We start from the raw sequence: 21,828 nt of genomic DNA on the forward strand, positions 1-21,828 counted from the left end.
GCTATTGGTATCTTTTGAAGAGAACTACATCTCGCATGAGAAGCTCAAATGTCTCCTTTAGTTTCCACGTGTGATAGTTCACCATCCACTTTAACAAGAGATTTCTTGCACTACCTCCAAATATTATTCTCTTACAGCCTAGTAAAGTACCAGGTGGACTTTCGCTAAAGTGAATAACTGTGTCAGAGAGTACTGGAAAGGAACTGAGTTGTGTCTGTAAAAACAAATGATTGTATAATCATCTGGATGCATAAGATACTAGAAACAGACTTAATACTTCAGAAAATATGATCCTTATAGTGGATACAAGTGAAACAGCCATAGACAAAAGCTATTAATTACTGAGCAGATGCTAGACTTTTGAAAGTTACTGCATCATTTATGCTATAGTGCTCTCCTATAACAAAGTCTTTGTATGATTCCAAAAGCTAATGTCACAGTTTTGTAAAGTGTATATCCAGAGTAGAAACCTGTGGTGTTTAGAATCAAAGGGAAAATTCTAGGTTTTCATCCCCACTGGAGCCTGAATGCTGTCTTTCTAAAGGAAAAATTAAAAAATAGAACATATCAAAGGAAGAGTGACATTAATTTGTTAAACCAAACTGTCAACTGTGTCCACCACAGACATTTTCAGTGAGCGAGATGAAGAACTCTAAAAGCCACACAGCTCAATTAATTGCTGAGGAAGGCATATCAACACCAAGTCCCAGAAACAACTGTGGGAAAAATTAAGTTCTCTGTAGCTTCTTTTAGCATCCATAGCAGTACAGTTTCAGTGACACTAGAGCTTTCCTTCTTGTTCTGATACTTTTAGAAGGTTTCCTGCCTAGAAATTGTCCTTTCAGGGAGCACTGAGCTGTTGACACCAGCAGTTTTCCCAAATGTACAAAGCCCTCTCTACAGAATGAGAAGTTGGGTTTTCATCAGCTTTAGATACAGAGTATACTGTGGAAAGTCCTTGGAGATATTCTTGCACTTTCTTTTTTAATTCATCTTTTTAACAGCATAAGGTAGCAGTTTTCTCTGAGGAAGAGCTTCAGTATAGTCCAGTTAACAGAAAGAAGATTACTCTGTGTGTTAAACTTTGAATTCCTACTTAAATTACCCACGAACTTATGAATTTTACATTTTGTTATACAAATAAACATTCAGATATTTAAAGGACATAAATAATATATAGGAAGGGAGCAATAACCTATCCACTCTTTCCAGTATTATGAAATTCAACTTCTCCTGAGATTAGGGGAGGAAAACATTTTGATAATTTTTTGTTCAAGTAAGGCTTTACAAGCTGGGGTGTTTTGCCTTACAGTTCACCTGCTTCCTGCTGGTTACAACTTTGAGAGTGACATTCCCTTTTGTTCAAATATATAATTTTTCTCAAATTTCATGCAATTAAAAGTGCCAAATAACAGTTCAAACCACGATTAATTGCTAATTCTGACCTAGTGCAGACATAATCTGTTAGAAACAAGACACTGTATCAGATGAGACTTTTATTATTTTGATAAGGAACGCTCATCAAATACATAGTAAAGCATAGTATGATTACTATGTATTTGACTAAACCAAGCATAATTCATACCCACTCTAGCCCCAGATGGTTTCCACTTAAAGTAATGAATAAACATTGTTGCTCATCAGTAACAGTAAGATGTTTTGCTATATGCTCACATGAAAAAAATTAACAGGATGGTAAATTCTAAATCAGAGGGTATTGCCTTCAACATTTCTGGCTTTTTCTTTAAACAGTAAGATTCTTCTATTGGATCCTCAGTCCTCTTTGAATGTCATTTATGATATGCTCTCTGTGTTCACTATCCATTTCTCAAACCTGTTTTCAAATGAATACTGGCAAACAAACGGGTCTGTGGAGAACTGGAGATCTGTAATCTAGAGTCTGAACAGAGTTAGATTTGTGTCTATATAAACTCAGTTACTGCTGACTTTTCCTCATCCCAGAAACTCCAGATCCAGCTATTCCTAAACAGTGATTATATTCAGTACAGAATAGTAAATTTTAAATTCTATTATCATAATTTGGGAATTAGGATTAAAAAAATAGTTTCCATGGAATTTAACAGATTTGCAGTTTTTCTTTTCTATTCAAAAGCTACCAGTTTGAAGCAACAATCTGATTTCCACTGGATTTACTCACAGTTTTAATATTGATTCTAACAAAAGCAGATTTAGGCCCACAATCTGAGCTGAATTTAAGCAATCGATTTATTAAGTGATACACTGATTGACTGGCTCAGCCTCATACAGAGAATGAAAACTGGTGGTATGCATCACATTCACCATGAAAAAGCCATTGTGATTCACTGAATCACATACTTCGGAAAGGCAGTGTTCCTAAATCCTTATGCCTGCTTTATACAATATCCAATATTGTCATTAACTGGCTGAAGAGACCGAGAAAAGAACAGCAAAGTAGGTACTGATTAGAGATTGTCCAGTTCTTCCACTGATATGGTAATGTTTAGAAAAAATGAGGTATCAGACAGTTTTCACTTTCAGGAGCAGCAAGTCAAACATGCTGGTCAGTCACAGCACTTGGGATTTTTAAGTATGGGTCAGCGGCTTAGCTGACAAGCAGGCAATAATTAAATTTCATTCGACCAGATCAAGTTTTTGACTGCCAAACAGCAGGATTTTTTCTAGCTTGATTTGAAAGAGTCATTTAAAGCTCTAGTGATAAAAAAAAAAAAAATCAAATATAAATCAAACTTTTTACTTAAAAGTACTTGGTAAATCATTGATCTATATGTATATTGGAATATCTCTGATATGCAATATTCTGGAATACAAACAACTATATTAATGCTACAAAGGATTCTCGTAGGGAGAGCACATACGGTTACAGAGATTCAAATTACCCACATCCAATTTTTAAACTACTAAACCAGCATGCATTTTATTAAAAAAAAACTTATAAACTTATTTTATATAGTTTCAGTATGGACTTTGTAGTTGATAGCAGTTAACAATCAACTGTCTAATACACATAATGAAATAAGCATTAAAGAACAAAATACTTTTAATAATAATTTTTTGCATTCTCTTTTAATATTAATTTTCACATACAGTTGAGAAATGAGCTACAGGAAAGAAAAGGACAAAAATAAAGAAAAAACAAGAAGTGGTATCATACAAGCTTTTATTAACCCACATACTGCAACCAGCAGATTTGATAACATTGTCTCTTGAGCTTCAACTATCAGATAACATCTGGCAAATGATGTTTGTAAGTCCTGTTACACAACATATTCTGGCTTCTCAGTGTCATCTAGGGGACTGATATGTGACTAGAATAACACATTTCACGCTGCCTGCTTCTGTCATGCTAGCACAAATTTTTAATAATGGATGTGCCACAGACATCAGTATATTTGAATCTGAATTCTCAGAAAACATTTGGCAATTCTGTTCTCATCTTACTCGTGACTCAAGCAATCTTTCTTAACACAAATTCCTGGATATTAGATGTAGTATTTTGACATCGAAGTATTCAGATAAATTTTATGCATCTCTAATGTGTAATGATCTCTGAAGCAATATTTTAAAAATGTTGATCAAATGTATTTGCTTAGTTATTTTCACAATTTTGCAATTAATTTCTTTTGATGGGTTTCTCAATAGTTTTGTAGCTCTCATCACCCTAAACATTAAAAAAAAACCAAACTGAAAGTCCATTTTAGACTGTGTACCTCAGACCAAAACATTTTGTCTCATTGAAGTCAAATTCTTTTCTACAAATCTGTTTGAGGAAACACTAATATCAGACACTCATTTACCTAGTGAATTGCAGACTACATTGTTACCATGTAAACAATGTGTTTTTGACATAATCAAGAAGAGTCTTCAGAGGAATAATATGAGGGCACCAGTTGTCTCCATTTCAAAGACATTTGTGTACTTTGATATCTGTGGTACTTATTATATCATGCATTTTTAATAAGAAACAGAAAATGCCTCTCCTGAGAATTGCTCTCCAAGGGAAGAAATAATTTTTCCTGATTTGATTATGAATGACTAACATCTTTTTAATGAAAGGTTCTCAGTTAGACTGTATGTCCATATGATTGCAAAACAGTCTTAAATCAGATTGGATATATCACAGCAGACCAGAACACAACACTAAACCTAACCTGCCTGACTGTGCATCCAACTTCAGTATGAATAGAAGTCTCATTCTTAAACCAAAGAAAAATCTGGTCTGTTTAACTGAAATATTTTCTGTATTGTATGAAGTTGTAGATAATGCTTTTATGCATCAGATTATACTAGTTAAATAAACACTTTGGGAAAAAATTTTGAAACTTAAGAAAAAGTGGTTAAGGAATCCTGTAGTCTTCATTCAGTGACTATAAATGCAAGTTTTACAAGTACTTTTAAATATTTTCTTATAGTAATAAAATAAAAACATCACCTTTCTATTAAGAATAGAATGTAATTTCTAGCAAACAATCAAGTTGGGTTTTTTGTTTGGTTGGAGTTTTTTTTAGCTAAAGAGAAAGGAAAAGGCAGGCAATACAAATACAAAAAAATTAAGTGAAAGATAATGAAGTGCCAGGTCCACAAAGAAAAAACTTCTTCAATTTGAATCTCCCTAAATCAAGTTCATTTGCTTAAACGATTGCTTATTTCTACAGACAACTCACCACCTAAATGTCTTTATGCTTGGTCATAAATAAATTGAGAAAATACATGAACAGAGAATGTAGGTGGTTTTAAATGTCTGAAGACTGCTGAATAGATTAATGAGTAAAGAGTAAATAAACTAGTGATAAATAGTCATAGATGCCAACAACATAGAGCATGGAAGACAGACACCATTCTTTGGAAGATCTGCAGCTGAGCTAGCTCAGGCTTAAGAGATCTGAGTCTCTTCATTATTGGAAAGGCGTGTGGTAAAGGCAGCTACTCCTCAGTCCTGACTTAGCTACTGAGTTCAAAAATCAGCTAGAGTGAGGAGATGAGATTTTGCAGAAAGAGCAAGATACTAAAGATTAACTTGGCTTTCCCTAGGTACCTCTTGTTTGTGGAGATTTTTTCTGGGAGTTTAACTTCCAATTTTAGAGAAAAGAGCACACGATAGCACAAAAAAATTCACAGGTTTCTTTTTCTATCAATAAATAATTGTCCCTTTCAAAAATTATCCTTAGGTATTGCTTCATTTTTATTCTAAAAAGCTCATTTGGCAATGAATGCACTACCACAAGTTTAAGTAGTGGGAGTGTAATAAAAAATTTACTGGAAACTTTATGTTTAAAATTTAAAATCCAAGGAGTGGAATGAGTACTCATTGCAAATGGTTGCAAAACTAGTATCACTTCATTTTACAACTTGTAAACCTGATTGAAAAACTGACTTGGACCAAAAAAACTTATGTGAATGAATTCTGTTCTAAGCATGGTTACAGAAAATTATTTTTACATACAGAAAATAATTTAATTTCAGATGATTCCAAGGTGATTTTTTAGGGACAAGGATTTATAGAAGAAGAATAGCACAAGAAGACAGATGAATCACTGATCATGATGCTCTATCTCAAACAGAAACTCAATATACTGTAACAGAAGATGAGAACAAGTGAATACTGGGAGTTAGTGAATAAGTTGAGCCTACTTAAGGCTATATTAGTGTGATGTTGATCAAACAGACAAACATTGAATTGATATATATCAACCACATAATCTGTGTGAAGGTAGAAAACTAGTTTTTAACTCATGAAAAGAGTTTAAGAAATAGTAGTTCAGTTCTTCAAAATAAACAAATATTTAATTTTGATGTCCTTCAATTGATGAAAAGGTAGAGGACAGTATTTAAACGTACTTACCTTTAAGAAAGTACCCAAGCCTAGAGACTGCCCAGATTTAGGCACATGCTTAAATGTAGGCTTTCTGAAGTTGTTTGCTAAACTGGGACCAGATTTAGTGGCTTGTCAGTGCAGCATTTAAATACAGTAAGCTTAAGCAACTGCTCTTTGGAATTATCCTTGGACATATCAGAAAGTAATTTCAGAGATTTTTGATGGATTACAGTGCTAAATTATAGTTTATTATGTAAGTGTTATTGTTATTTGGTCCAAGGACCTTAGAGAAAAAAAAAAAAAAAGATAGCTAGCATTTGGATATGCCATAGTAAAAAATGTGTGCAACTTGAAAATATCTACACATTGAACATAAATTGAACAAAAGTTACTTACTGGCTTTCCTAAACAAAAGAAAAACATTAGTTGTGCTAGTGGAATTCTGTATGTAAAAATTATTTTCAAGATCTGCAGGAATGAAAATTATGTGACAATTTTTTTATTTATTTCAAAGGTAACTAATAAAACACCTACAAGATACAGAGTAAATTATTATACATTATAGAAATGGGCCACAGGAGGCTAACAAATTTTGAAACTCTAAATAGGGATGTTAGACACTTGTGGCATTCTGTATTTGGTGGCTGAACTTTTTGTCAACCTTACCCTGTTCACCAGAAGAATATGCTACTTACGAGATTTTAAAGGAATAGCTCTACATAAACTGAATTAATATTATAAGGAAAAAGCCTTTTCATCTACTCAGCATTCACAAACATTAAGCAACACTCACAATAAACAGGTGATTCTTGCATGAACCTGTTATTACAATTATATACCTCTGCATTATAGATTTTCATATTTTAAAGTTTGGATTCTTTTAAGATTAGATTTTTAAAACTCAACTTCTTACTTCCTCAACTTCTCATGATCATGTTTAGGATAACATGCATGCATTTATTGCATATATAACATCAGTTAACATTACTGAGATGGGGTTTGTTGATAACTCCTTAGTGTATGTATAAGGTAAAGGTATATATGGTTAAAAGAGCTTGTCAGTAGCTTGAGGTAGGTTATAATTGTACAGAGAGAGAGTGAAAGAGAGAAAGGGAAAAAAACAGATAGGAGGAAGTCCGGGTGTTCAGAGGCTCTATTCAAGTTCTTGATTTTCCACCAGGTTCATGTCTAGCAATACATACATTGGCTAGAAATAGCCATACAGAGGATATCTACCTCTCACAGAAATCTTTGTATTTCAGTTCCTCATATGGAAAGGACTATGCATGATAGTATTTCTCTACCCCATAAGAGCAGTATGATACTAAGATTGCAGACTCTTTGATATCACATAATAGGAGAGAAAGAGAAGACAGGTCAAAGGCACAGATACTCTAACGGGCCAGCTAAAAGTTTATTTACAAAATAGTTAGGACAAAGTTTCTATCAAAGTTGAAGGAAGCACAATCTTATTTTTGGACCTGAGCACCAAAAAAGCTCAGATGTGATATCTGAAATGAAAGAATTACATAGTCTGTGTTTCTCGACAGTAAACAAATCAACTTTGGTCATAACCATCAATATCACAAAAGATATATTAAGGTGACAACATACACCTGCTAGAACCACAAATATACAAAACAATATTCAGTAACATTCACCTCAGTATTGGTAAGCAAAAAAGACTCTCTGGATCGATCTATTTACAAAAAATATGAATACTACCCTCAGAAAATGACCACTGTTAAACAGTTGATTATACACAACAAAGGCCAAGAGAGGATATATTTTGAATTTGACACATTTACTAATTCACTCACCATTGCATACTGCAAAAATACTCAATTCTAGAAACAGAAACATGACTGACTTTTCCAAAGACTAGAGCGCAGAATCAGAGCTACCAATTATGGGGCAAGGGCTCTTTTTATTTGTTGCAGAGGACTCAGAGCTTTCTAACAAGGGTTTGCATGCATTTTTTAAAGGAGAATGAACTAGAAGTACTATTCAAAGAGTAAAAAATCTGTTAAGGAAAGCTAAATATGTCAATAAAGATGCTTTCTTGTCAGAATTGAGAAATATTTCATTAAACAAACAGATGATAACAAAAAAGGACAATAATCACAGTTACTTGAATCTATGCAAATATCAAATTAACAAGTATGAGTGACTGAAAACAAGTGATATAAACATGACTTTGTATCTAATATAAAAGAATCGTTTTCTATACAGACAGCTAAAAAATCAGACCACTTGAAACTGTGGCTAGACAGTCATGCTGATTAGACAAAAGCCCCGAGGTGATTGTGAAGATTTATTGTCTATACGCATAACACCTCAGAAACCTGTAGATACAATACATAAAGATGAAAATTCAGCCGCTTAAGGAATGGATAAGTAAAGAAAAAGAATTGCTTCAATGTCAGCAGAATCTCTGCAGATATCCACATCGCCAAGGTCACTAAAAGAAACTATTACAGACAACAGTGTTGCCAGGATGAGGCCACAACACAATCCGCCAGAAGTGCATCCCAGTAACAGCTATTAGAAAATCTGCCAGATAAGGAAGTCAGATGATCTAGAACAATTTGAAGAGTATTCAAAAACTCCTTACCCCTTACATATGAGGCATGAAGTTTCTCATTTTTTCCCTGAAAAAACAGGTGTTAAAATGTTTGAATGAGAACTGCCAAGGTAGATACTTAACAACAGGTTTTAGAGGTGCTATTCTGAGTATGTGTATTAGTAGTGAAAATAAACAAGTAAACAAGCTGTTTCCAAGCACTTGTGGAAGACAACTACCCAGGCTTTCTGTTCAGTACAAATTCTATATTATCTTCCCTGCTCTGCCATTTCCAAGTGCTTTACAAACATAACAAAAGAATGAAAAATTAATAGGGAAAACAAATTCCCAGGGCTCAGTGGTTATTTCCACATTTTGCAAGTGTTTAAAGAAAAGGGTAATCACTCTGTATCAGACCTAAGGTTAAGCTGAGTATAGCATTTGCATAAAGCCAAAAGTTTATCCTTAGGGGAAACAGCATAAGAAAAATACCATATTTAAGGAAAATCCTCTACAGCCTCTAAGATTTAGTTTTAATAGTTCTGTAACAAGTAATGACATAAACTGTTTTGAGAATTATGGCAATGACATTGTAAAAACACAGCTTAATCTAAAAATGTTGACTTTCTAATATTACCTTTGAATACACATCTAAGCTTGCTAAAAGTTCCTCCCAGGTGCTTCCAAAAAGAGACTTTTTGTCAGAGAAATGTGGTTCCTCTATAAATAATATTGAGCAATGCTATCCTATAATCACCTTTATTGGTGAGATCACCTACATGTAAAGAAAAGTATTTCCTGTGGAGGTAGAAAAGTATTATTTGTACCTGTACTGCAGTACAATATCCTAGTAAACTTCTAGAAGTCTGTGTTCAACTTTTTATGGAATGAATACACAGAAGAGATTCTTGGAGAGAGGAGAGGTGGTACTGATGGCAGGGGGAACAAAGAGCCTGTGGCATAAAAAGACAGTACAAGGATTTGGCTTGTGTAGACAAGAAAACTGACATGTTAAAAAAGATGACTGTCATCTCTAAGCTCATGACACAGTTCCACATAGTCCTGATGAGAAAAGAGGCTTCAAAGCTAACAAGTAATGTTGGTATAAATAAGAAGGCAAAAGGCAAAAACTGGCTATGAATAATTTAGGAAAGAAATAAGAACATTCCTAATAATTTGGATCCTGGAACAGGTCTTCCATAACAATGTCTGAAGCAGGAAATACCCAATTAAAATTGACTCTGAAAGTCTATCAATAGAGGGATATGAATTTAAACATTCATGACATCAGTTGGAAATCTGTTGCTTACAGTCCCAGTGTGAGAGACAACACTACATGACTTGAAAAGACCCTTCACTCTGATATTCATACTCAGTCAATACAAATGCAGCTCTAATGTCCCTAGTAATAAAGCTCTTGAGTTTTTTCTTTCTTCCAATGTTAGAATACTTAAAACTATATCTTATATTTCTATTGCTCTTATTTTTACAGCAAAGCTCAACAGGGTAGGAACTCAAGTAATCAACCTCTTTCTGTTGGCAATATGATACTCCCAGCATGAAGGGGTTTCTAAACCAAGAAATTCTGTAGTTGCCTTTTGGTTATTGTAGAAAGAAAAATATAAGTATGTGATAATAAGAGATAATACGGGACCTGAGAATCTTGTGAGATCTTTTAGACACTCATTTTCTCCACACAAGAAACTATTTTTCACTTAAATTATAAAATAAACATATTATCTCATTACAGTCTCACATCTATGGTACTGAAATACTCTGGGCCTAATCCTACAGTTCCTGTAAATTACTGGAAACTATAGAACAGCACAACAAATATCAAATTCCCTTGTAAAGACAATATTCTGTGACCAATCATGATTTTCAATGTAACATACAAACGCATCATCCTAGATGTAGCACTAAAATTGTTTCTCATTCACAAGATGAGATGCCCTAATACACTGTAGACAGCAATGAAGTGCCTGACTGTTGTGCACTTGTATGAACACATTAAAAGTTCATAACTCAAGGAAGCTGCTTATAACGATTTGAAGCACTGAGAACTAGGAATCTCAATAAATAAAACAAATTCACACGGGGTTTTTCTAAGCACCAAAAGTTTCTGGCTTAAAAGTTTAAATGAAGAGTTATAATAAGCAATTTCTCATAATTTCAAACCAACTCCCAAAGGAAAAATATTGACTCATTCAAAGTCACATGGATTATTTTTTGTTTCTCAAAAAGCTTAACTGGATTAAAAGTTGGTTAAGAGTAGTTATCACTGCTGATGTTAACTTAGAAGCAATCAGACCAAGTTCAGAAGAGAATGGGCAAATAAATAAATAAATAAATAAATATAAATAAAAGCGAGCAAGCTCCCACAAGTATTCAGGTGTCCCAGGTGCCTGGCAAATATCCCTTCCTGAAACACACACAAGACAGGACATGGACATTAGACGGCAAAATGATTTGACAATACCTTATCTATTTCCTAAAATATGGAAATTCCCCAGTCAGAAAGAATTTGAGGTGGCTTTTTTTTTTCCCCTCAAGATAGAGGATATTATTCTATTACTCTGACATTCTACAACTACTTGTACAACTGCAATGGGGATGTAAAAGTGCTGTTATTCTGATTAGACAGTGTTTTACACTCCACCTTTCAGGACATAAGAGTATAAAGCTTTTTTTCTTTTTCCATTATCAGTCAGTTCAACAAAAAACATTATTGACTGACCTTTATATTAATGAGGCTAAATAAAGACACAGATGGCTTCTACTAAGTGAAGGAACTGAAAGTAATGATGTGCTATCTTAAGCCACTGTCCTGCAAAATCAGGGACTGGGATAAACAGAAATCTGATTATTCTAGCTGAGTAAGAAAGCTCAAGTAAATACATCCTCTCTCTGTCTGAATCCTTGTCTACACGAAAAAAAAATTGACTCATTTTAAAGAACAGTTGTCAAAAATAAGTCCTCTTGAAGTAATACTTGAATTTTTCTACACAAAACAGTGATTCAACACTATTTCAGCAAATGCTTTTGAGACATAATTTTTAAGGAAAAATTAGGGTAACAGATTGAGTCCAAGGACCCAGAGATGTGAAATGAATTTTCAGGTGAAGGCCTTTCAATGGCCCAAAGAATGACAAAACAAGATCTAGGAATAATTACCATGTGACTTGTCTTGCAGGTCTTTCCCTAGTCATATTTGCATTCAGAATGAACCAGAGTAACCTGAAACTATTGTAGGCTGATATGTTATTGCTTTTATACATGAGATCTGAAAAAACACAACAAAATGTTTGTATACATTTATGAAGGTTTTATAGCTTTAGATAGATCACTTTAAAAATTACCATAGGTAATCAGCATTTAACAATAAAAAATTAAAATAGTACATAAAGAGTAAATATGTTTTGTTTTGCTTATAAACTCTCATGTATATAAAATGGTTTAAAATTACTTCACATCCAAATTGCATCTGGTTGTTACAGGTATTCAGTTGTAATAATGTAGAAGAAAAAGACAACTTATTCCCTTAACCCAAAGTTTTGTCCTTATACCTTACGTACAGCTTGATTCAACTACATATTGCATAACCCTACAATTTATAAAATTACAAAAATGAAAACATAAATTATCCTCTTAATAAGGATTTTTTTAAAAAAAATTTTCAGTAGTTTCACCACTTCCTGGGTGTGGTTTGTGTTGATTTTGTGTGTAGTTCTGGATTTGTCATTAAAGATGTTTCTTCTGCTACATGTCACATTTTAGAGTGCTGACAAGTGCTCTAAGAAAAAAATCTGTCTAAACAGAACAGAATTTATGCAAGAGAATTCTTTCTTTCAAGATGCCTGAAATCTCAGCCTGTTGAGAGACTGTTGAAACTCCACTGGACTTTTGTATTGGTGGATGGAGATCCATCCATTTTGATACCAAAGAATCAAAGAAATTATTACACAGAGAAGTTCTAGTAATTGTAAAATATTAGTCTATTCCTTAGGATTATTCTATATAATTTATTTTTTAGGACTTAGTCTAAACTAGTTTTACAGTGCCTCAGGTGACAGGGCTCTTTCTATTTGCACACACTAACAGATCTTCATTGGAACATTTTTTCTGATACCCAAATTGATCTTTTTTTCAACTTCAGCCAGTTAGCTGTTTTTATACAGCCTGAAGACATAGTAAATAATTTCTTTCCCTGTTTCTCCAGGTACCATTCAAGTAATAATAAATGGTTGCAGCTCCAATTTAGTGAAATTTACTTATCTAATTTAAATCTTGCCACACACCCACACATTAAACATCACATTTCTTGTCTTTATCAACAAACCAGAGCCTCCATCAAGATATTGAATATAAAAGTGGCAGCTGAGGAAGATTTCAGGGATGGATGGGGAACACACAGGTGGGGAGCATCAAAGACTGCTGGTGCTGAAGAAATAGCTCTGTTGTGCTTGTCACTGGGATGGAAACCCTTCTACGTAGGCTGCAGTTAGGCAGTCTGCTGCTTGTGCCCAGTGAGATGGATGCAACAAACTGCATCTCTCTTGAGTGTTCAGCTGCTTTAGACACCAATAGTTTCTTAATGTGTTTCTTTGGATCACTTTCTTGATGTTCTTTAAAGAGAGGTTAGCTGAAAATTTCCTTCTGATCTCTCCTTTGTTCATAACTTAATTCTATAAATTGTCACTACCCAAGATAGATCTAGATGGCTTAGATGATAATTTTCAGAGGCAATTCCTCTTTATGCTACTCTTTTATATGCTTTTGAAAGTCATTGCTCTTTTTGATGAGTTGACAGTCATCCCTCCCACTGGACACATTTGGACAACAGATCTCAAAATGTCAAGCGTTATCCATGCCTACATGATGAGTGACTGGTCAAGTAATCATGTGTAATGAGAACTGCTTCCTGTTACTGGTGATCAAGGAGGCAGCAGTGATGTTTTGCACTTGTCAGATTAATCATATTCTCACTTTGGCCAATATTCCTAGAAACCCTCTATTATTTGCAGAGCTTCCTATTGAAATCTATGGAGGGAAAAAAAAAAAAAAAAAAAAGGAAAGAAATAAAAAAGAAAAAAAAGACACAGCTATGCCATCTGAAGGCTGAAATAATTTATGCTGCTATAGCAATTTACTAGCATTGATCTCTGGGTAGAAATCCACCTTACATCAGTAGAAAAGGAATGAGGATAAAACACGGTCCATGAAATTGTTTTTCACTTGAGAGTTTTTTAGACAGGATAAGCTGCAGATTGTGCTATAAACATCTTTTCAACCACAATGCATAACCATTTGAAACAAGAAGGACATGAAATCTAAAGCAACAAACTTTTGACAGAGGTGGGGAGGAAAAAGGCAAAAGCTCACAGAACCATGGTAAATGAGAGATGGTACAAATTTAACTCACTTTTCAGAGACAAATATGTGTGGATATAGTAAAATTTCATCCATTGTCTTTGCATTTACAACAGATACATATATCCGGCTATAAGGTTATTTGCTACAGATATTCTGTGTTCTGCTTCTGTTTTAACCTAAATATGGCTACCCTCTGGAAGGAAGTATCTTTGACTTAAGATTGTACTATGCTAGGTAATTTTATAAGTATTTTCCTTGCATAGGGGAAAGAAGGCAGCATAGAAGAACATGCAGGTAGTCCTGCTATCTTCTATGATGTTATTGAAATAATTAAGCAAGCAGAATTTGGGACCTCTTAATTTTAGCAGATATTCTAAAGAATATTGTTCCACCTAATTCAACAATTTAGCTGAAACAATAGTGACATAATTGTCAAAATTACATAATAATTACAGTGCTTTAGAGTGAGCTATATTAAGGTATGACTCATCACTCAATACATAAGAAGGTACAGAACTACGTCAAATCCAGCAGTGCAGTGCAGTATAGTGTAGCTGCAGCCAAAATGAAATTTAAAATCAGCAATTTTTTGTCAATAAGTAGGGGAAGGAGGGGAATTAATGGAAAGTCTGACTGGGTTTTTTTAAAAAAAAAATTAATGAATTAAATTTAAAAAGTGACAGGGAATAATTTTACAATTACAGTTAATTTTACATCTTTTTTAGAAAAATATTTAATACATTTTACTATTTGAACTTCACACTTCCTCTGGCAATACTTGTAATAGTTGGCTTTACTGAAAAGGGAGAATGATTCCACTCGTCAGTTGGGGAAATGATTGGTGAAGTGGAAAAGCAATGATGGAATTTTCTGAGATAATTACATTTTTTTATTAGACTACTTTATCAATGATCATTTTGAAAGAAAAGCTGCACAGTGTAACAATCAACCATAAAACACATAACTTCCCATGAAGCATTTTTAATGTTTTTCTATAATAGAATTTGACTGAAAACAATTCTTTTAAAAACTGCAGAGGCTGAATATATGCATCTTGGACAAAACTGTACTGAAAATTTGTTCCTTGAATAAGCTTTACTTGTTATGCAAAAGTTATATATACCTTCTATGGTTTTCCTAGCAGTTAATATTTTCCTTGCTAACAAGCACAGTCCCAGTTAAAGACATTATTTCATGGCACATGGATTATACATCATTAGCAAAGTTACTATGCTAAGATTTTTCTATCAAAAAGTGTCATGGTTTGTACTCACCAGGTGTAAAATTATACCGAGCAGAAAACCCGATGGATTCCAGCTCACCATCAGCAAAAAATTTAATCCATAGGAATCTGCCACTGGATTTTATCATAGGTGGATTTTGCTGTCCACAGAAACGTCCAATGATTGGGGAAAAGCCAAAAGGTCCATCTCGTACTTCGATATGGTCAAATTTACACTCCCAAGAAGGCTCTATGGAATATTTTTCATCGAAGTGTAGTTCAATGCATTGTCTAGGGGCAGCTGGAGATGACAAGAAAATTATCACATTATTTTCTAAACCAAGACCCTTCAAACTTAAAATAAAATTAAAGAAAATCAAATATATCAATTTTATATGCATTTTAATGTTTTGCTTAAAAACTTGTTTGGAAATCAGTACATCTATATTTTTACAGATTTTACACAGTCAGCTTACATGTCTTTTCCTTTAAAAAAGTGCTCATGACAGCAGTTCCTAGCAAAACTAAGATATCTATGATGTAAAGCAAAATACAGTTTAGGAATAATTGGTTCAAACACAAAATCTTTGTAAGAAACTTATGTATCTGGAAACTCAGTGTTTTCTTGTATTTGGGGGGGAAACGTTAATCTGAATACTTTTACCTAATGCTCACAAAGATGAAGAAAAAACTGATTAGATGTGTGCTGTAGTAAGAAGAACAAATTCTGTCCCTGTATGTACTGCAGTCAATGACAAGCTTTAGTATAATTGCTTATACTCAGAATTACTTATCATCTAATTTGAAACATAAGGACAAGTGTAGTGAATTCTCATTTAAGAAAATAGAGAAGGATGAAGTAAAACTAAAGTCTAACTAAAGAACAAACAATATTCTACTGAAAACCTTGAAGAAACTTTATAGTGGTCACTTCATTAGACATAAAAACCATCTTTATTCATATATACTAATAGCGGTCACTTCATTAGACATAAAAACTATCTTCTTCATATATAATAAGGCTGGTGACAGTCAGAATGTTCTCTAAAACAAATATCCCCTGGCATCTTCTGTATAAAGAAAAACAGTTACAGGTTGAACTATAGTATTTTCTCAAAAGGAGAAGAAAAAATAAATCACGGGTTTTGTCTACAAATTTTAACAGATGAAGCATTCCTGGGGCGTGCTCTCCCTGTGCTTAATACTATCCACAGCAAAAAAGTGTATATCTTCAGATCATGGCGCTATGTAGCCTTTTGCTGACAAAGCTTTCTGCTAAGACAAGGGTTTGTTGTGTCACTGCCTGCTGTGCCTCTCACGGGATCATGTCCTACACTTCACACATATTAGAAGAGATGACTGAAATTACTATGAGCTTTGCCTGAGTTACCATTCTTTTCACATGAAAACATGCAAGATCAAACTCCAAGCTGAGTGCATAAGCTTAACATGGAAACTCCTGCAGTCAGTATTCTTCCATTTCTTTCTTCAGGAATAATAAGAAAACTATCAGTGTGACCAGAACCTAGATCTTGTATGCATTTCAAAATGTTATAAATTGAAGATTTTGGGATGAGCTCATTACTGACATGAGAATGGAGACTATTTAAAAGGAACAAAATAAGAAGACATTAAGTAAATTTTACAATCTTTACACAAGAGTACACCATCTGATCACATTTACAACTATTATAGGTAAATAAATACAGCCTCATTTTACAAGAAGCATTAAATAAATAAGTTAATAAAACATTTTTGAGAAAAAATATTATTTTAATAGGTTTACTTTCATGTTAATGTAGTTGGGTGATTGATGTTTACTGAAATATTTAATATAACTTCTTTAATAAGAAAGAAAACTTATCTACTGTTCTCATTTTGAAAAAAATCACATTTTGGGAAGTGCTTACTATTGGCTTGTTGCTATTTATACCAATTTACAGGAAGTTTATGATCTCTGTGCGCATACAAATTCAATAGCAAATCAAAACCTAAAACTTTACATATATTCGCACCAAATACACAGTCCATGGAAATGTAACTACAATGAAAGTATAAAAAAAATGTTAAAAATAAAATCATATAATAAAACTTGTAAAGAAGATCTTATTAATGCTATCCTTGTTGAGGTTTGAAGACCAAAGTAGATCTTTGAGATTATAGTAAAAGACTGAATAACTGAAAGACATCATCAATTAATTTTATTCAAATGTTTCTACCTCACAAATGTGTGACTTCACATATTTATAACAAATATTGATTTGAACTTTAAGCAACACTAGGGCAGAAGAGAGCAATCAGCACCTTCAATCTGGGATCATATTTGCATGCTCTTATTCATTTAAGGAGATTTGTTGAGAGCTACTCATCATTCACCTAGGGACTGCAGAGTCTGGTATCAGAAACTCCATCCTGACAACATTTTAGGTAACCTTAAGAATGTTCATTAAGGCTTGAAAATCTTATATATTCACTGTTCAAATATTGTGTTATTAACCTACCTAAAGCTTTATTGTAATGTTGCAAACTAAATATGAAGGTGAATCCTGATAGTACTGTTAGTGTCAGACAGCATCATACCACTGTGTATGGCTGCTCTGCTTTCCATGGCAACAAAGATATACCTGCTTCAAAACCGGCTTATGTCATTAACATAACACATTTGTCCTTTATAATCTTCCTGTGTTAGGCCTTCACTACTCTATTTAATACCAAGAGGAGGTTTACAAGTTTAAAACCTTAACAGATCTCTGAATCCAAGATGCATGGAATGTGATAAAAATAGGCATGAGCCCCTCTGAGTTATAGCTCAGTCATTTTGACATTGGTTTTGGTGTTGAAAAGGAGTCCTAAAGCCTATTATAGCCTCAGTATACTATAAAAGGAGTCTTTGTGAGCAAATAAGAATCAGGCCTACAGAGTTACACATGAGATCTATTAAATCAGTGAAAAAACAGCCTGAGAAAAAAATGTGCAATTTCCACAACTTCCATGTAAATCTCTGAATCTTACATTGCTATTTAAGATCAGAATATTGCTATAGTGTACTCTTCTCTGCTTTTACTTATCTTTCAACAAAGTCAAGACAAGGCTTTTCCTAGTGAAGCTCAGTTCTTGCTAGAGGATCAGAGAGAATCACATCAGCTCAGGGAGCACTCAAGAGTTTCTACTTTGGCCCAAAGCTCCCATGTGTAGAGCTGCTCCACTTTTAAGAATGGAGCATTGACTATTCACTAACACCATTTCCACACTGCTAAATAAAACAAGGCTGGAGAACGAGTTTGGGAGCTGGACCACTTATTAAATGTTAAAATCACCTCCTGGCATAATTTTGGCCGTGCCAGTCAGAACTGCCAAAACTCATTCTTAGGCATGATGTGGTGGTTCTCATCAGTCGAGACCATTCACAGCAAGCAGTTTGTATCTGTACTCTTGACTGGGAAGGTGAAAGGAGTTAATCTGTACATGTAGGATTGTGCTTCTCGGCTTTAAAGCCAGTGAACATTTCCTGATCTTTTTTAGGTATTAGTATTGGTACTGGCTGTGCCCCAGCCTGCTCTGCAAGCTACTTAGAACAGGATGAGGTCCTTTCTCCTAACTCTCAAGGAGTGCAGTGCTTCGTGTTTCTCTAACTGTGAGGACTGTGGTGATCACAAAAGATTGAGCAAGGGGAGGAAGGCGTGTGATACATGCATTCATTTATTTTTTAATCATGTGCTTTTAAATTCATCATCTTGCATATTTAGAGTTAAATGTTTTGTTTGCAATAATGTACCTAAGGAACAGAATTATTCAAATGTTCCTGGAAATTACCATAAGGGATGAAAACACACAGTTCAAACTCCCAACTTCAACTTCCTTTTAGTGAGAAAGGTATCATTTCCAATTTATACTTTGGCTTTAACAAAGTGTTTCTTTGCCAAACACAAGCTAAAGCAAGCAGGCATTGTATAAATACCCATCTTGTGCCACGGTTTTTGCAACAAAGCATGTGCAAATGTGGTCACCTTAAAACTTACAGAAATACAGTGAGAACAAGTCCAGAATAGCTACAGGAAAAAACAAAACAAAACAAACAAAAAGCCCAGAATAATCAGTTCTTCCATACTGGATTAGAATCTGGCCATCTCATAAGCAAAGGAGGAATGGAGTGGTCATTTCCGATACCCTTATTCATAGGTAAACCCTATTCACAGCTTCAGAAATTTTTCTGTGGCTACAATGTCAGGAAAAGTTTTTGTCAAGTCCAAATGTAATATATTGAAGCTGTCTCATAAAAATTATTTTGCTTCAAATCTCAAAAATCTTCCCTATTTAACTTCCAATTATCTTTCTTCAAAAATGTTTAATACCATGGAAAGGTTACTTAATGCTTGCATGTCTTGTCAAATTTTTCATCTAATTATCTTACACAAGTGCTGTCTTGAGATTTTACATCCAAAAAAAAGAAGACATTGGGTTCCAACTTCCAGTAGAAGAACAGTTGCAGCAAAAACACACAATTAAGGTTTTAATTCTGATCAGTTTCTGAGTCTGTATAAGTGACAGCTCAAGTTAAGCGAAAAATCTGTTTCAATTTACCAGACTGCATGAAAATAAGACATTGAACTCAGCACCTACCCTCATCTATCTGAGCTGCTACTGTACTAATAGTCTTCAATAATCCTTGGTCTTTCTGGTTGTCCTGCTCTTGATAACAAAGCCACCTATATCATCCTTTCAAAAGAGGATTCTTTCCTTGTTTTGATGAAAACTTTTTGAACACAAAAATCACTGTGAAATACAAAAGGACTTTGAGCAGAGATTTTTTTGTACAGTGATACGTGACCATTTTCTAACTCCTGTGAAATATCTAGGATTAGGGTTTAATGGTCTTTAATGAAAACATAGAAGACCTTCAAGAGCGCTAACTCTAAATGTCCACAAATGTATAAAGTGGAAGATTTATTTCATATCTCCATAAAGCAATTTTAGCCCATACCTAGATTTACAAATAAGCATTTGATTAATAAAAACTGAAAAACTGATAAAAGCTCACAAGTATTTTACTTACAGGATTTATAAACCAATTCTTAAGATATACTGTGTAAAGTATGACTGTCCCACTCCCCAGATATCTTAACACAAAGAGAAGCTTTTGCTCCTACAAAATCTCCTGTGCAAATTTCCCTTTGGAGCTTACATGCCAAATTTTCTTCAGTCTGGCAAAGGCTGATGCTGCCAATGCTGCGATTGTTCCGGGCAGCTGTGAGTTTTGCCAGGTTAGAGTCATGAATATGTGAAACAAGGGTGAAATTGGGTCCAACAGGGAATCTAATGTGTACACTCAGCTATTTCCTACATTTTCTATATGCCAAATAAGACTGAAAGAAAAAAAAAAAAAAGAACGAATTCTTACTGCATTTTGAAAGGCAGATGGGATTCACCAGAAGCTCCTCTATAGCATAATCATTTTTGTACTGAGTTCCTGACTTCTGGATGACCTAAAGGATTTCTTTCAGAAGGGCATCCAATCTGGACTTTAAAATTCCTAGTTGTTCCAATAGTTAATTAACATTACTACAAAAATAGAAGAAATTTAAAAAAAAAAAAAAAAAAAAAGGAAAAGGAAAAAGAATCTTCTAGCTGTTTGATCTGTTTATGCCTTTGACTGCTAGGACAGAAGCCTCTGCAGTCAGAAATCCTCTTCTCTTTTAGAAACTCGGTCTATGATCATGGCAATTTTTGCAAGCCCCTTTACTTCTCCAAAGTAATTTTGAAATGATAAAAGGCTTGCACACATTTAAGATTAACTACAATATGGAGGAAAAAAATTGTATCATGAGATGAAATTCAATTTTATTACAACACACTGCATGCTGGAATCCTTACTCAAGTCCACTAAATTTAGTAGGAATTGTGTCTGAGGAAAGCCATTAGAATTCGCCCTAGATTGTGTTTGATAGTAAAAAATGAAGGAATGAAAGCAGGTGGGCAGGAAGGAACCTGGTGATTTGTATATGTATTTAAACTCACATCAGGCAGCTGTCAGTATGGTATATACAGTCCTGATATGCTGAACTCTCTAAGACATATAAAAGGGAGATAGCAATGTGGGAATGCTATTACAGCTCCTATGAACAGTCCCCCTAGTTTGGTAGCTGGTATTCAACAGCAGCCAGAAGCTTTCTGAAGTGCATTGGAAGATGCATATGGAGATGTTTCTGTCTTACTCTGAAATTGAATGGATATTTATGTCCTGGATTAGCAAGTATTATCCACTCCATAGGTTGTTATCTGACCTCAAAGGTGTTGCTATTTGTAAAATAATTAATCCTTTTTTTTTTTTTTTTTCAGTCCTCTAACTTCAATATATTATGCCAATGAATTTCACAGAATATAAAAGACATGGGGAGAAGTTTTCAATCCCTACCCTTCTTTATAATTTTCTGCCAGTTTTATATGTTGTAAAAAGAATATGGACAAATAATTGACTGCAATTACAAAATCATTTTTTATGTCCTTCAGTGTTTCTCCTTTTGACTTTTTTGAAAACTTCCACTTTTTAACGTATCATTGCTCATCATCTTACTACATCTCTTTTTATTTTTGTGACATTTTTCAGACATGACTACTCCTGATGTTTTTAGAAGACAGGAATAGAGGGATATCAGGGCTGAAAATGCTGTGCAATATGCATGGTTCGCATCAAATTATATGCTGATAGAGCTGCCATCATCATAGGTTTTAAAAATACTCAGTTGCAATCCAAACTGTTGATTATGGCTGGACAGGAAGCAGAAGATATCAGGCTTGTAAGAAATTATGCGCAACTGGGTTTTGCCAGATTGATTTTTCCTGTAAAATATAACGAGA

General features: G+C 34.0%; 1 protein-coding gene across 9 annotated transcripts in view; it reads right to left on the minus strand.

Moving 5' to 3' along the window:
* Positions 1 to 21,828, minus strand: part of NETO1 (neuropilin and tolloid like 1) — a 68,092-nt gene that overhangs the window by 38,157 nt on the left and 8,107 nt on the right. For all 9 annotated transcript variants that reach the window (XM_074899300.1, XM_074899304.1, XM_074899303.1 and 6 more), the window contains exon 4: positions 15,026 to 15,274. In XM_074899300.1, coding sequence (XP_074755401.1) covers positions 15,026 to 15,274 — 249 coding nt within the window. The remainder of the gene's footprint in view (positions 1 to 15,025; positions 15,275 to 21,828) is intronic.

This window comes from Athene noctua, chromosome 2 (assembly GCF_965140245.1).
Source record: "Athene noctua chromosome 2, bAthNoc1.hap1.1, whole genome shotgun sequence".
In the NCBI taxonomy this organism is placed as follows: domain Eukaryota; kingdom Metazoa; phylum Chordata; class Aves; order Strigiformes; family Strigidae; genus Athene; species Athene noctua.